This window comes from Channa argus, chromosome 9 (assembly GCF_033026475.1).
Source record: "Channa argus isolate prfri chromosome 9, Channa argus male v1.0, whole genome shotgun sequence".
Taxonomy (NCBI): domain Eukaryota; kingdom Metazoa; phylum Chordata; class Actinopteri; order Anabantiformes; family Channidae; genus Channa; species Channa argus.
The window spans coordinates 12,901,795-12,917,500 of record NC_090205.1 but is presented as its reverse complement, the minus strand read 5'-3'; the positions used below and the strand labels follow the sequence as shown (position 1 = coordinate 12,917,500).

The 15,706-nt window shown below is 38.7% G+C and overlaps 3 protein-coding genes across 8 annotated transcripts in view; 1 reads left to right on the top strand and 2 right to left on the bottom strand.

Annotated features, from left to right (window-relative positions):
• gsk3ba (glycogen synthase kinase 3 beta, genome duplicate a) overlaps positions 1-934 on the top strand; it is a 33,548-nt gene extending 32,614 nt beyond the window's left edge. For all 6 annotated transcript variants that reach the window (XM_067515361.1, XM_067515362.1, XM_067515360.1 and 3 more), the window contains one exon: positions 1-934. This exon is cut by the window's left edge and continues 2,107 nt beyond it. The gene's annotated coding sequence lies outside the window, so the exon portion shown is untranslated.
• Positions 935-1,467: 533 nt separating this feature from the next.
• nr1i2 (nuclear receptor subfamily 1, group I, member 2) lies at positions 1,468-6,339 on the bottom strand. Its single transcript, XM_067517349.1, has 5 exons — positions 6,178-6,339; positions 5,937-6,082; positions 2,586-2,702; positions 2,306-2,411; positions 1,468-2,222 (listed from the first exon to the last, which is right to left on the bottom strand). Exons 1-5 carry the CDS (start codon positions 6,240-6,242, stop codon positions 1,988-1,990), a joined length of 669 nt encoding a protein of 222 aa, XP_067373450.1. The 5' UTR covers positions 6,243-6,339; the 3' UTR covers positions 1,468-1,987.
• A 920-nt stretch (positions 6,340-7,259) lies between these two features.
• cfap91 (cilia and flagella associated protein 91) lies at positions 7,260-15,706 on the bottom strand. The gene is made up of 17 exons (XM_067517348.1): positions 14,955-15,706; positions 14,779-14,855; positions 14,078-14,235; positions 13,896-13,976; positions 13,666-13,722; positions 13,398-13,567; positions 12,771-12,948; positions 11,925-12,082; positions 11,666-11,827; positions 11,422-11,561; positions 11,229-11,342; positions 11,061-11,132; positions 10,790-10,936; positions 10,492-10,713; positions 10,246-10,394; positions 10,048-10,139; positions 7,260-9,812 (listed from the first exon to the last, which is right to left on the bottom strand). The coding sequence occupies exons 1-17, from the start codon at positions 15,040-15,042 to the stop codon at positions 9,682-9,684; spliced, it is 2,196 nt and encodes a 731-aa protein (XP_067373449.1). The 5' UTR covers positions 15,043-15,706; the 3' UTR covers positions 7,260-9,681.

The following is a 15,706-nucleotide window of genomic DNA, read 5'->3' as shown; positions in this document are numbered from 1 at the left end:
GCACGCACTTTTCCACTTGATTTTCAGACCCCTTCACGTGCACCTCTTACCCTTTTCCATTGCACACTTAATGTAATATACAGATGTCGTGAATTGTAAGGATATTTTCCTTAATTGAAGATAAAGTAGTGTTTATTTTAATAAATGTTTTATCTTGGACACACACACAGGCACAAACACGCAAACCACAGTCCTGGCAAAGACTCCGGGGCATGAAGTGCGTGCGGGGGGGGGGGGGGGGGCGGGTTTGTGGATTGCAGCAGGGGTTTAAAAAAAAGGCCTCATATACTGTATATATAATACAGTACAGATTCTGTATTACTCACAGTGTTGGTTCTGTTACCAAAGCCAAACTATGGTGTAGTTGTGATGAGCCATCCTCAGAGGCAATAATTCTTCTTCTCTGAATGTTTTGTTGTTTCTCTTTCCTCTTGCTTGTTTATTCACCTGTTGGGGGAGGGATTCAGTAGCACCTAAAAGGGTCGAGTCATGTAGCCTTTCTCCAGTCTCCTGCTTGCTGTAGTTTTACATTCATAAACACGTTACCCTCCACCATAAAGTCTGACCGTTTCACCCGACCCAAGTACAATGAAAACACCACAAAAGTTACCAAAAAAGAATCTAAGCAAGTTCATAAGCTAGTATATATATGCTATACTAGCATATATACTAGTTAAATATGCCAACTGGGTGCAACCGGGGTTAAAGAACAGGAATAAAATCATGGAAATACTACAAGACATCCTGTATTACAGTACTACTACTTGAATGCCTCTGTTTGTGACTGAATTTGTTTTTTATTTCAATTTTTTTTCCTGTGAAGGTATGCTAAATGTGCACCTATGTAAATACTCCTTCTGCGTGCTCTGAGGAATAGTTCCCTGGTACTGTAATTTGCATTAAATAAAGAGTAGGATAGCCTGGAAATGATCAAGCTCTTTGTCTGTACTGTTTTCTTTTAGTGAGTTTGTCTCTTTATAAATCCAATTAAATTAATTTTAAAAAGCAAAATTGATGCCATGGCTGGTATGTATGAACATCACCAAGTTTAACTTTGGTTTTAGGTACATTCAAACATTTTAAGGATGATATCATATTTCTATTACAATAGGAAATCTAATATTTTCATTTGTTCACATACTTGTATGTACTTTTAAGTTTTAAACCATTTTATACTAACAGGAATTTATGTGTGGCTGCTTTTGGAGAGTCAAAACTAATCAATTTAGCAAATAAACTTGAACTTTTTAAAAAATACAAATTTACTGTATTCAAATATTTTTTGGGCCATTTCACCAGTATCTGCAAATTTTACGTTTTTTCCGCCTTGAGCAGGTCAACTGCAAAGTCACTGCAGCCTATTTTTAAGAATTACATTTAGTAAACTTAATTACAGGTTTACATGGACCTTTTTTATTTATAGATTAAATTTTAGGACAACCTTTTAAAAGTTTTATTCCTGCCAGCTCAGATCTTTGCAACAGCACCAACCATCATGTATCCTTTGTACAACCACAGAAGGGCAATGTTTGTCTTGTTGCGTTTTCCATAGTGACATAAGACACAAAACCAAACACAATCTGAATTTAAAAAGCTCGGATTGCCACTGCAAACACATTTTTTTCCATTCTCAGACAAAATAACATCTCATAGTATAACATTAATAATGGTCTCTGAAAAAAATCACAAACTCTAAACCAGCAATCATTCATAGACACACTAAATATACTTAGTGTATGCAAAACTAAACTAAGAAATGATAACACTGTAAGCATTTATCAAAACAAACATGATACATTTTCATTGAATTGCAGGTATTGTGCAGAGAACAGGTGAGAGATTACATTTCAGCAGGACTTCACTCACTATTCTGTTTAGATTTTGTGCAATCTACGCTTGTGACTGGTATGTTGCATTAATACCATCTTCAGCACTTTGAGACTTTTGGACAATAACAAAATACTTTCTATTAAACTAATGAACACATTCAGCTAATTTTCAGTGTTGGGTCTCTATAATCCATTAACAGATGTGGTCCTAGAGGGCTTGAGCTGTCCATGCACAGTAAAGTTCTGTAATCAAAGTCACTACTACTCATTACTTGGACTTTAATGAAGAAACCATCAGGCTGGATGTCCCGGATCTGCAGATTCTGTTTGCTGTACTCCTCAGTCATTGTTCTCATCTCTGTAAGACAGGATATCACTTTGGGGAACAGCAAGCTGGAGACACAGAAGAAACAATGGCAGATTAATATACGAGACATTCCATGCCGAAAGGGCTGAATGTGGTACTTTTAACTCACTGTTTGTCTGGATATGTTCTTTTGCAGTCGATCAAGGTTTTTAGTGTCAACGCCACACGTTCCTGAAGTTCACCTATCACACTGTGTTGCTGCACACCTGGGCGATCTAATAGATCAAATAAAAAACTAATCTCTTCTATTCCAAATTAACTGGAACCCCAGGACATTAGATAGGACATTCTTATGATTAGTTTGGAGTAGATCCACACACCAATTTACATGTTTGCACATTTGAATGAATAGCACAGATTGTGAAAAAGTGATGTTGACTTGCTTCTACCTGGAAAACACAAGGACATGGCCTGAATGAGAACATACTCTTCCTCTTGCAGGCCCAGTTGGCGCAGGGTGTGGTGAAATTTAAAGAAAGGCTTCAGCAGGAGCTGCTGGAAACCCGCTGTAACACATAGGAGAACAGAGATCAATGACAGGACAGAAGAGGACAAAAAAGATGTATCTAGCAAACCTTTTTTAAGTCTCCCACTCCACTCTTTGTATTTAACATGTGTAGAACCACCAATTTGGATTGAACAGCCTTTAGCAGCTAGCTTTGCCCCAAGTGACTACAAACAGCCGCCCAGAATTCCAGATTGTAGAAATGTTGAGACATCCTCTGACTGGTCAATGACTTACAGCTTGTCCCTTCAGGGGCTGCCACAGTGGAATGTGTGATTTGGCATTAGTTTTTACGCCAGGTTCCCTTCCTGCTGCAACCTTCCCATTTTTATTTGGGATTTGATCCCACTGCCTTCTGTAGCCCAACCTGATGCTTTACCCATTGAGCCACCAGGCCCCACTCAGACTCTTAGGAAATAAAAAATCTGCATTTGAAAGACAAGGGTCCCTCCTTGGAAGACAGCAACGTCTACATTCTGGACAGAAAAAGAAGAATAAAGGAGACTATCTATATCCGAATGGCCCAAGACACAACTTTTACAAGTATTTCATCACTGGTGAGGGTGTTTCACTGTCATTCACAATTTGAATCAAGTGATTCTATCAACACACATGGATTCCACACAACAATTCACAGGGAACATCAAAGTGTCTGCAACTTTTAACAACTCCACAGATTTTATGTGCCTGCCACTCCAGCCTAGTTAGAACTGAAGAATTATTAATGAGTTTTAAATTGTAATTCCTTACATTACTAAAAAACACTATATATCAGTGTAGGACTTTACTATAGGATTTATTATTGCCTAGCATTGGTACCAGCTATCAAACAATGATGCAATAACCTCTTTCTTCACTTTGGCAGATTGTTTAAAGTTTCAAACATCAGACCCAATTGACACAAGACTAAAATCACTGATGTCAGTGCATCAGACATCAGACAGGTCCATGCGGAGCCCAAAAAAGGCTTTATTAACTTATTCACATATGAAGAAGCACTCACCGATGCCTGTCAACAGATTTCTAATGTGTAGAAATCAGAACAGCAGTTCCTGTTCTTAGCCACTGATGGTTTTCTTGTACGGAAACAAAATCTGAAATGCCCATTATACAAAAGTGACTATTACAGTAATTCCCAGTATATATATATTTTTTGCCTACATGCCGGTGGAGTTTTTGGATTGGATGACAACCGACTGCCTTTAGGTTTTTTTTTTTAACTACTTTGACTCAAGGATGAACTCTCTAGATGTTGGTGACACCTGATGGCCAATCAGAAACATATTCCCAATAAGACTTATTAAAAAAAACAAAAAAAAACAAAAAAAAAACAAACAAACAAAAAAAACAGAAGAGTAAAAATAAAACAGTAAAAAACTGCCTAAAGTGAAAAGCAGTGAATACAAAGCTGAAGGATTATGAATAAATAATGCCAACTGTATTTAGATTAATCTTCAGAAAACAATCAGAAAACTGACTACATTCTGTTCCCTAGGAGTCATGTCACACCTCAGAGCTTGAGATAAAAGGTGTTAGAACCAACAAGTTATTACATGTCTGACTAGTTATGAATATTAAGTAAAGTATGAAGTAAAAAGTAAAAATATGAAGTAAAGTGACTTAAAGTCTATGACTCAAAAGGTGCAAAGCTAATGGAAACCTACACGAGTGAGATGAGTACAGCTCCACTTTGACCCCTTTGTTGGCTACAAAACATTTCTGAGGGTCAAAAATCATGCTGCAAACTATATGTCATTGTGCAGATGTAGTTTTTTTAATTAAAAGTTCTCTTCCTATAAATGAAGAGATACTTGAAATGTCCAAAGCTGCATTTGTTTCTGTTACCTTTACACATTAAACACAAACTAGACTTCTCACAAAAAGAAAAATAATATTATTATGTTATTTAGTTTTGTTTTTGCTTAGAATTACTAGTAAAGAAAATGAGTTGCCCGTAGTGGTGAACCAGTAAAAAAATGCCTGATTGTTCTGGCTTAATATTACTGGTGTCGTCCAGCAGCAGGTAGCCGTTTTTCTGAAACTTAGAATAACTACCTACTCAGCACCAAATGGCATAATAGTATACAGAATAATATAGGCAACATGTTCATCATATCAATGTAATGGGGGGATGTCATGTCATGTGACGTAACAAACATACAAGTTTCATTAACTTGACACAGCAGAGGTTAGGTAATATAGTAAATATCTAAGAGTTAAGAGAATGTGGTTATAGTCGTCAGCACTATGTATCCCTGGTAAAAAGGAAGCTTAAACTCTAGACAGGTTGACAGTAGGCATTGTGGGGGAATAGAGATCGGAAGTTTACATACTTTCTTTATGAACATGAATGTCGTGGTAATATTGGGCTTTAAGTTATTTATTTGATTTTGTTTTTCTGCTGCTGATTTAAAATTTTTTTAAAAACAAAAACCTGATGAATTTGGTTAACGGCCTAATTTATTTCAGCTTTTCTGACATCAACACATGAAATTTGTACATACGGGGTTAAAACTGTATAGTGGTGCTGAAATGCTCTTTAACTACTTAACTTTCTGTTAGTTTTCCTGTGTGGCTACATTTGGTGGTTTCTTTGTGCCAACATAGAAAGTTTTGTTTGACAGCACTCATTGGATTGAGCAACACACAGTAAAATGGGGAGTCCAGGGAGCTCAGTGCAGATCGGAGAAAAGGGATGGCAGACTGACAGAAATCAGAAATTCATCAATCAACTGCAGATTCCACAATCACCAGTTTAAGCATTGTACATAAAAGTTATTGGAAGCCCCAAACTTTCTCCCTAAGCTGAGAGGACATGAGTTTGGATGGTCATCATCAACCCAGGAACCATTATGGCACAGGCCTACCATGAACTGGAAGCTGCTAAAACACCAATGTCGTTATCTACAGTTAAGCAAGTATTACACTGCCACAAGCTAAAAGGCTGCCATCTAAGAAATGAAAGACGTTTTACAGTAAAAGGAAGTGCACCCTCTGAATATAAACACCAGCTAGTTTCTATATAGACCAATCGACCACAACATTAATACAGAGTAAAAGTGGAAAGGGGTCAGCATGGGAAATATTTAATGCTCTTATTTAATACACAGTGCATTGTGGGTTTCTGCATATAGGACTGTGTACCCGCAGACCAGTCAGAGTGCCCATGCTAACCCGTCCACCACATGTCCAACAGGTGGATATAATCTAGTGGCTGATCAGTGTATGGACTCACTTCGTACAGCATCATCTACACAGTATGATATATGTCCACATTCCCAGATGCCTGTATTTGTGTTGAACACCATGTTGAAGCGAATCTGCATAATTTCAAATGTGGCTCCCTTCAACAGAGAAATTTGGTCCTCCATGGTCAGAGACCTGACAGATAGTGAACAGTGAATAAGCTTTTCCAAATACACATTAAAGACATAAAAACAACAACATGTTGAATGTGCATAGAGGAACACATTTACCAGAAGTCTCGAAGACTTTTTGAGAAACTAATGATGTCCTGGATCATGTCAGTGGTGAGGTCCATCAAATGAGGAAGAGCAGTGAAAGCACTGCTTTTTCCAACATCATTGGTGTCTTGGGGGTTTTGTTTTCCAAAAAAACCATAGAGACTGGGGAATGGAGACGAGGAGGAGCAGGAGGAGGAGCAGGAGGAGGAAAGGTAGCAGGCACACAGCGATGTGCCAGGGTCACTGGCAGATTTATTAGTTGTGCAACTGTTTGTCGGGCAGTTGGTCAGTGGGTTAAAGGGCTCTCTTTCAGACTGGTTGTCCTCGCTAGCAGAAAGGATGACTCTGTGCTGAATTTTAGAGAATGAGGATCACAAAGGCCTCAATCATGCCCGCAGTCACTGACTGCGTTTACATGCACTTAGGTAACCGGGGTACTGCGAGAAATCTGCATTCTCACTTCCACTTTATATGTGTGTGAGTGTTCATGTAGCAGCAGAGTAACAGCACAGGGGGATAAAAAAGGAAAAAAAGGGGGCAATTTCAGAGATTTTACTGTCCACAGCCTTTTGTTAAGGACATGCTGGACATGTTGGAGAAAGCTGATTAGAACCCGGGTTACACATATAGATGGCAACGAAATGTGCATTCTGTAACAGAAACATACTTGCGGAAACCAGGTTTCCCTTATCCTCTACCTCGAGTTCACAAACCAGCCTTCCCATTTGGACAGTTACACAATCAGTCGGCGCAGGGTGTGGTGAAAACCGATGGTAACCTGGTTACGTAAGTTCGTGTAGACGCACTCATGTACACACCCTGAAACCACTGAAGTGGGAAAATTCTGCATCAAATGTGCTACGGATGAGGATAGATGAATAGATGAGGAATGCTCGACTTTCTTACAAATGGAAATGTAATCTTTATTTACAGTATGTGTAAATGTTTATCGTATATGTAATATGTTTTGTAATATTTGAATGATTGAGCAGTGTTCTTACTAATACATATATGTACAGTAAAAATATAGAGCATACAAATCACAAATATTGAGCTTAAAAAAAGAATGAATAATTCATTTTTTGTGTATACTTTCCTTGCGTATGTCTATGGCCTTATATTTCCGGAAGCGGCAGGCTTGACACAACCGGCGGTTGTTTATGGTTATAATGCATTTAGTCAGGAATGGACAGCAGAGCTGCCTTGGCCTCTGTATGTTACGTCTGAAGTTCATTAAAAATTCCCTTAGTAACATCTTACAAACATCAATCTGAGGTTAGTAATCACAGGCATGAAAACACACATTACATCACAGCATTACTTTGGGCCACACATGCACCATAACTCATAAGACAAGCAGAATAAAGGAAAAACACCATAGACAACTCCAACATCACATTGGCACCAGATATTATTTTGGAAGTGTAATGTTACCTGGACACACAGGTCAGTTGGAAATAATACATTCATCACTAAGATTTTTCAAATGTTCTTTTAAAACCAATTCAATTATTAATACATTTCCAGTTTTGATACATTATGTTTGGATAATTCAGATTTATTTAGATATAGACTTGGTGTTTTACGGAATTCAAATGGATTTTTTTGAACCATTTGTCCTCCCAACAACTATTTTTACAATGCGAAATGTAATTGCACCAATCACCGATACCTCCTTTTCTTTACTTTTTTGCAGCAGTGTGTCTCTTTTTTAGTTCATTTTCCTCTCTGGGTTCATGACACTGTGTCTTTGTATATTTATTGTGAGACAACAGTATGTTTGGTACAATACAGCAGGAACCCTGCTACAATTCCTTAATAAGATAAAATGGTTGTATTTTACATTACACCGGGATATAGAAAGATAATTTTAGTGGAGTCTATTGATACAGTGCTTTTAATATTTGCATTTTTCATTTATGTGGTGAAAGTGATTTCATTGACTAATATCCTGCATTCTAGGTTTCACATTCAATTAATATGATGCAGCTTTATCCTATAGGCACAGCTTCACAGGTAAATTATTATTGCTGCCTTTAGGTGTAACTCAGCTCTAACTGGTTATTAGAGTCATTGCTTTTTCATTTGCCTCGTCTGATGTCTTGCCCTATTTCATTGTTTTTGTGAATTTGTGCATTGAAATTCTAGATTTAACCTTCAGGGTGCATACTGCAAAACTGAAATGAAAGTGTTTGGAGTAAGTAAGGTCTTTTATTAAAAGTTCAGTATAATGCTTAATTCACGTGGTTGCCATCACTTGCAACCTGTGAGCACATCACAGCACAGACAGAGAGAAAAACTGCATTGGCGAAATATTCTGCCTGTACGCTGAAGGAAAACATCAGAGGATCTGCTCCTTTGTCAAGTAGAATTATTTCTAAGAATAAAATGTGTTGGAACGATGTGATGACATGAGTTTTTTTTTGATAGAAGGAATTGTGCTCTTTGGTTTCTCAACTTGAAGCTAAATAGGAAGTGAAACACATTAACTATTGCTTTGTAACATAATTTCATAAAATGTGCTTGATCAACTGAGAAAAGGGAGGATTAGTGTTTCACTCTCACTTACTGTGCGTAGCTAAATCACATAGTTTTACATCCAAGACGTAGAAATATCGTGATTGGATCGTAATCGTGGACGTTCTGTGCTCCATTGGCCCCTTCTCATTCTAACTGGACTTAACAGAGAGGTGTTAGTGCCCTCTGGTGGTAAACATTCAGAAGGCTTTTATTTTGACAGAGCCATTAAAGTTTAAAAGGTACAGGACATCTGTCCTAGGGAAATGTAATGCAGTCTTTTTCTTTAGTTCTGCAATAAATCCTACTTCAGGAAGCATAAAATGTTAACTTTTTGTTGGTTTAATAATTCTATATCATTTTTACATTTCATGGAGTCATAGTGGCAGGTGTTTCTACTCAATTACTTTGCCAAAGATATAAAGAGAGATACAGAGTATGATCACATCTCACTGTACAATGCAATGTAGCATCTAAAATACATCCTATAAATTAATAATTCTGCTCACTACATTGGCTTTAGCTTGGTGTCAATAATAAACTGGTAGCCAGGTGTTGTTTTTAACGCTAAGTTGGCCACCCTATTTAAAATGAACGAGGTGGGCAAAACATTAGAACCACTCCAGTACGACTCCACTAACCACTTCGACCGTTTCTGACAGTCGGAGTTATAATTATAACATTGTAAAAGTAGAAGTCATGGCAGAGCTGCTGTATTGGATTGTACAGGTGTACCTAATAAAGTGGCAAATGAGTGTATAATACAAAAAGTATTCTATTTTTATAGTTTCAACAAATCACTAAATGTATCAGTCACTTGCTAAAAAAGTTTACAGTAACCAAGGAATGTGATCGACGTCTTAGAGGTGAAGATCTCAAGCTTTACTAGGGAAATGGAACCCACACAGAGCAACCGAATATCAGTTTATAAGAAATTTATAATAAAACATTTGACTGCTTTCCTGTACACTTTAATATTTAAATTTCTTAGACTTGCAATCATTCCGTTGAGGATTTGGGTGGGAGCTCTGTCAGAGGGAAAGGTGACTGCTCGGAAGTCCCGGGATGCTCTAAGGTCCCTTGAATGATACTTCGAGCTGCCTGCAAGTGTTTTTGCTGCCTCTGGTGAACTGGGGGACAGCACAAAGAGAACATTGTAAGGTTGGACAAGTTATCTAAGTACAGTATCTGCCTTTAACTTTATTAGTTATGTTTTGTATATATTTGTTTTAAGAGCCTTTATCTTTTACTTCAAACTCAAGTGGTGACTTTTAGTGTTTTTTAATTGTTGATACAAAATAATGATACATTTGATTTTGCCATCAGTGATGTGTGAATATCGTGGAATCACAAAATCTCTCAAACCTTTGTGTCTGACACTGATCTTCTGGACCTCTGGGATAAGGAAACTGTACACCAACTCTGACACGATCTCTTCCGACTGAAGATTGTTCTGGCTACTCACACACAGATTCAAATGACGTTTGTTTAATATCCTCGAGTTTTTAATCGGAATACTGAAAACTTTAACAGAATCAACAGACATACTGAGGTGTGCATTACCTTTCCTCCATGGCGTAGGCAATGTCGTTGACCTCTTTTGCCATTTGGTGGATTTCCTTTCTGGCTTGCTGGTCAGACGTCTGCTCCAAAGTCCCCAAGATGATGTCCTCTAAATACAAATCCACAGTTTCTTGGTGTACCGGCACCACCTGTGACACATTGTTGAGGATACACATGTACATGTTAAATATCAAAATATGGTCTTCTTAGCACACTTTTACTCTAGGTCAATACACATATACACACTTGTCTGAAGATTTCATCTTCTTCTTTCCGTCTCCACTCCTCTACCTGTCTCCTACCACTCTCCTCAGCCTCTCGTAGGCGACGGTCTCTTTCGGCTAACAGCGTAAAGGCATGGATCCTGCGCTCCTCCTGGAGACGAATTAGCTCCTTGGAGAAGGTGTCAAACAGGTTTTCAAGCTCTCCACCAACCACTCTGGCCTGCAAAGCCTCCTTTTGAGCGGTCTGGGAGGGAAGAGAAAGGACGTAATAAGATTGTAGTTTGTAAAATTATTTATGCAAATGTGTCTCTGTGTTTCACCTTGATTATGTTTTTGTCTCTCTGATTTTTCAGAGTGATTACAAGTCCTTTGTCAGCTTTCTGTATTTCCTGCTCCTCCCTCTGCAAAGCATGGACAGTCCTCAGCTCCAGGATAAGCTCCATGTGGTTTTCCTTTCCCTTAAACATCTGTAAAGCAACACATAGAGAACTGAATAGATATTCAATTTGTAAAACATGTAAGCATCTACTGTAGGCATTTAAAGGAGAAAACTGCACACACACACACACACACACACACACACGTTCAAACCTCATATTGGATACTTCTTCCTCTCAGCAATTTCTGCAAGTAGATGACTGCGAGCTCTTTCTCCTCATCCCCCTAATAAGCAAAATATATATAAGTTGAGACTTAACATCTTCATTTCATGTAGGATCAACATGTTATGAATTAACTGTGTCACAGACACAAGCTGACCTCTGGTGGTTCCTCCACTTTAGGAGTTGGAGGTCGAGGAACAGGCTTCTCCTTCTTGACAAGAAATCGCAAGTGCTTTTTTGTCACTTGCTCATTTTCCTCCTCCCTCAGTGCCTGTGCAACAACAATTGGTAATCCATGTGTTTCTATAACTTTGATGATATGCTTAGTGAATATTTCCCCTTTGCCTTACCTTGTATTTCTTCATCACTTCTAGTGTTTTATCCACCGGGGTTTTGATTACATCCTTGATGATGTGGACTTTGGGTTTGGGTCTTTTTACCCAGGGCCTAAGGACTGAGGCAGAAAGTCCTGCTTCTAGCTCTAGCAAGCCTGTGATTTACATGTTAAAAGTTATTTTTAAATATAATGTACAAGCTCATATATACCAATATACCATCTCAGTTCTAATTGGTCAATGGCATTAAGATGCAAACCTTCATAAGTGTCTACGTAACGGCTTTTAAACTCATTGCTTCTTTGGGTTTTCTTGCGTGTCTGGGACACATTGGCCCAAGAATCTGTATAGTCTTTGCCAACATCCCATCGCTCTAGCCTTCCCTTCACATTTCTCCTTCTAGCTTCCAGTTTTCTCACAGCTATCAAAAAAAAAACAATAGTAAAACAGATACAAATGAGATAGAGTGACATTTTTATAATCAACATTATGTTAGAATGGAGTGTTGGTTGCCTTACACCTGATGTAGTCATTTTGGATCTTTAGTTGCTTGGTGTCCTTGTCTTTTTGGTTCTTAGAATATATCTGACTCAATCTGTCATTTGTGACATCTCTCTGGGCCTCGTTTCTCTGCTGCATCAAGTCGTTCAGCACAGCAAGACGAGCCTCTTGCAACCTGGTTACCACCGAGGACAAAAAAGCATTGCAGGATGGCGGGGTTTGCATAGTGAAGAGAGCAGGGAGCATCAAAGGAAGGTTTCACCATTATTACTTGAGTCAAAAACTGCATATGTCCTTAATATCTTAGTTTATATCAAGTTACATACTTGGTTATACATACTCATTAGCCCCCAGTATTATATGATTGGGGCCCATTTAACTAGAAATATACCTGTATTGCAAACCAGTGTTCAAACCTTTGTGTCTATATGTACTCATTCTGCCTAAACCTACAGTTACTATGTTTTGGCAACTTGGGGGCAGCAGAAACAAGGTATGGACACCATTGATGCTGAGAGTACACTGCATTTAAACAAATGAGAGAGGTGTGGGTGAACCAAAATACATCAAAGTAAGAAAACTATAGAATGAAAAATTTCTCTGTGGGCACATTACAATTGTCCCCTTTTGCATTTACAGTCATCTGACTGTACATATTTATAGTTGCTTTAAAGTGAGCAAAACAATTTACATTACCACTTTTGATAACTCCCTTATGGTTGTATGAAACAAGCAGTCATGAACTCAGCAATGAAGGCACATGATTGAAGCTATGATACTACATGCCAAAAACTAGATTTTAATTATTGGGTGATTAGTGGTTAACTTCATTATCAATGACTCTGAGCTTTATTACCACTCACTTCTGGATTTCTCCTTCTCTGAAGGCCCATTCTTTAGCCTCCATCTCCTCCATCATGCGCCTCCTCTTGTCTAGCTGTTTTAGGTCATCCAGTGGAGGAAGGCTGGCCTCCCAAACACGTTTAGCACGTGCCCTCATTATCATTTCCACTTCTGCCAGGCCTGCAGGCAGACCACGACCTGAGGGTAATTGACATAACTTCTATTATAGACACCAATGTGTTATCACCTTGTTAAAATGTCTTCAGCAAAATGTTAATCTGCTAGTTCAACAGTCCACCTCTTCCTCTCCTCACCTTTGCAAGTTACGTTTCAGCCCTCTCTGATGATGTTATGTGAGGTACATGCTCAGCCAGTTAAGGTGGTTTCAATGGGTTACCTGCCATCCTTCTGTTTTCCAAAAGGTTGTTTAAATTTAATGGGGATGGGGCCTACATGACCTACTATAGCTGCAGCAGTACTGACCAAATGAGGCTACACTTTTCAGAATCATGACAACACAGAACACAGACACCAACTCCCCAAAAGAAATGCGAGGGGATCCTGACAACATGGCGAACAAAACCAAAATTCAACAAACTGTGATGTCAACTTCATATTCTCTTTAACCAATAAAAATATAACAGTACCCCAACTCAAAGCTGTCAGCTGCAGGAGCTCTGAAGGACTTCCCACAGGTCGCACCGTATATTCAGGGCTGTATGGGTCTGTCTGTGTTTCATTTTCTCTGTAGTCAGTCTGGACTCCCACTGTGTGGGTGGGTTGGAGCTTCTTTGCACTAGTGGAAACAAAGTCTCCTCTGAAGTGACAAAAAGAGAACATGTACCATCTTACAACAAACGATGCACAGCAGAAACATCAGAAAAAAATGTTTACTAGAAAATTCTGTATTCTTACTTTGACGAAGCAAAAACCACATCTGGGGGAACCTGCTGTGCAAACGGAATCAGAGGGCTAAAGTAAACAGAAAGAAACACCATATATGAGACAATGTCAATATTTACAGTGGAAATATGGGCACTATGGCACATATCTTTTGTAAACTGACATAGAATCAGACATAATTAAGACCTACAAATTAATTTTATTTAATTGCATTTCACCATATTGTAGAATAGTAAATCAACCGTTTAAAGTATTTCCAGCGATCAGCTCCAGTGACTTGACATTCCTCCCTTTTATGCCACAACTGACCATTTGGAATAAGCCTGTTGAAAAGATAAATAAGATACACAACCACAAACTGATAAACATGCCAAGGATATCAGTGTAAAGTTTGTGAGCAACAGAGGTAACCGTGAATTGTTACCCAGCCAGCTGCTGCAGTGCCTCTTTCCGCTGTTCTGTGTGGCCTCGCCAGCATCGATCGACAGAAGCTGGAACTGGGTCTGCAGTGTCCAGATGAACAGTATATCGTGGGTAGTGCAATAGGTTACTGAACATAGACCGAAACTCTGGCACTTTTCTCTGAGAAACGGAAAAGGGAAATACTGTCAACAAATGGATTTCACATTGAGCTCATTTGCTTGATCTCATGTGTGAGCAGTAACAACTCGAGAACGAAAATTTGGGTTTTAGTTCTTCTTCAGGGAATTTTGGGGCACATTTTGTGACTAGAGGAAAGGAGGCAAACAGAAAGCAGGTACGTTCAGTGTGTTAAAGTATGAAAAACATTAAATATATCTGCTTTAAGTTTTACCTTCTAATTTATACAACACACTATAACACTTGGTCGCATTAATAAGCTTTTTTTTTATGAGCTCAGTTAAGCAACCAAACCTAAACAAAACTAAAGATATGACAATGACACGAGCCAAACTTGTCATTTTTGCATTAGTTGTACAGTGGTAACCTTGTTAATGCTATTCTTGATTTTATTTAGGCAGTTACCACATCTTACTTAGTGGCTTTAGATATTGATGGGCTATTAGTTGGTAGCTAATCTGAACTATCAGATATATCAAATAAAAATCAATAATCCGCTTTAGGATCAATGTGGACACAACTTACGAGACGGTCCTTGGACGCATAGGCCTTGAAGCTGGCCTTGACATGGTCCACCTCCGAGGACACCGTATAAAGTGGATCTGCAGCGACATATTGAGTTCAGGTAACGTTAGCGTTTAGCTTGCAAGTGTTCGACGTTCAACGCTCGTTTCACCTGTCGTTTGCTGAAGCTTACTTACCATACAGGTAGTCATAGACGCGTTGCTGTCCAACAACTTTGTCGGCACTATTACTCTTCGGAATTGTGCGAGTGACAGATGTGCTCATATCGTATTTTTTAATTGTTAAACGTGTTATTTAGTTTTTCAACGGTTTTCTCCAACAAGCAGAGATATCAATGGCAAGTGAGGTTTTCTGGCTGTGTAACCATGGAGACAGTAAACCAGTATTTGGGGGGGTGGAGTTATTTAAATGATTTCCTGCCCTGACTGGCTCTTGGAGCATCTACCGAAAGGCTTAAATAGAGTTTGTTTTTCTCCTGGCGCAACGAGGCTTTCATTGCAAATGATGGGGAGTATGTTGTTCTTCGATAAAAAAAAATGATTACATAAAGTCAAACGTACAATTCTTAGTAACGAAAAACGTAAGGGGAGTCAGTGGTAACTCCCAAAGAGCATTTCGGTGAGAGGCATCCAATCACCGAACGGAACCTTAAATTCCGGTTTGTGCACCGCTGAGGAAAGCAGACGATAAAAAAATGTGCCTTATAGAAGCTTATCTGACATTCGGCTCTTTAAACCAGACATCTTTAAGTACACTGTTATGTAGCCTAGAACAGTGGTTATCAACGGGAGAAACGAAGCGATCATAATGCCACCGAGAAACTTATTCGACTGGCTTCTTTCTCTATAGTAACGGCAGCAGAGGCTCAAAGCTGTCGTAGCGCCCAAAGCGGCATTCCGCACCCAATAAAACATGGCTTGATAATAAC

What these genes read in the sequence shown, in the direction of transcription:
- cfap91 (XM_067517348.1), bottom strand. Translation starts at nt 15,042, where the DNA reads ATGAGCACATCTGTCACTCGCACAATTCCGAAGAGTAATAGTGCCGAC. An exon ending in TTACGTAGACACTTATGAAG is followed by an intron (nt 11,562 to 11,665) that starts GTTTGCATCTTA and finishes TGTAAATCACAG; the next exon opens with GCTTGCTAGAGCTAGAAGCA. An exon ending in GAAGAAGTATCCAATATGAG is followed by an intron (nt 10,937 to 11,060) that starts GTTTGAACGTGT and finishes GTTGCTTTACAG; the next exon opens with ATGTTTAAGGGAAAGGAAAA.
- nr1i2 (XM_067517349.1), bottom strand. Translation starts at nt 6,242, where the DNA reads ATGGACCTCACCACTGACATGATCCAGGACATCATTAGTTTCTCAAAA. An exon ending in AAAAGTCTTCGAGACTTCTG is followed by an intron (nt 6,083 to 6,177) that starts GTAAATGTGTTC and finishes ACTATCTGTCAG; the next exon opens with GTCTCTGACCATGGAGGACC. An exon ending in CATGTCCTTGTGTTTTCCAG is followed by an intron (nt 2,412 to 2,585) that starts GTAGAAGCAAGT and finishes TTGATCTATTAG; the next exon opens with ATCGCCCAGGTGTGCAGCAA.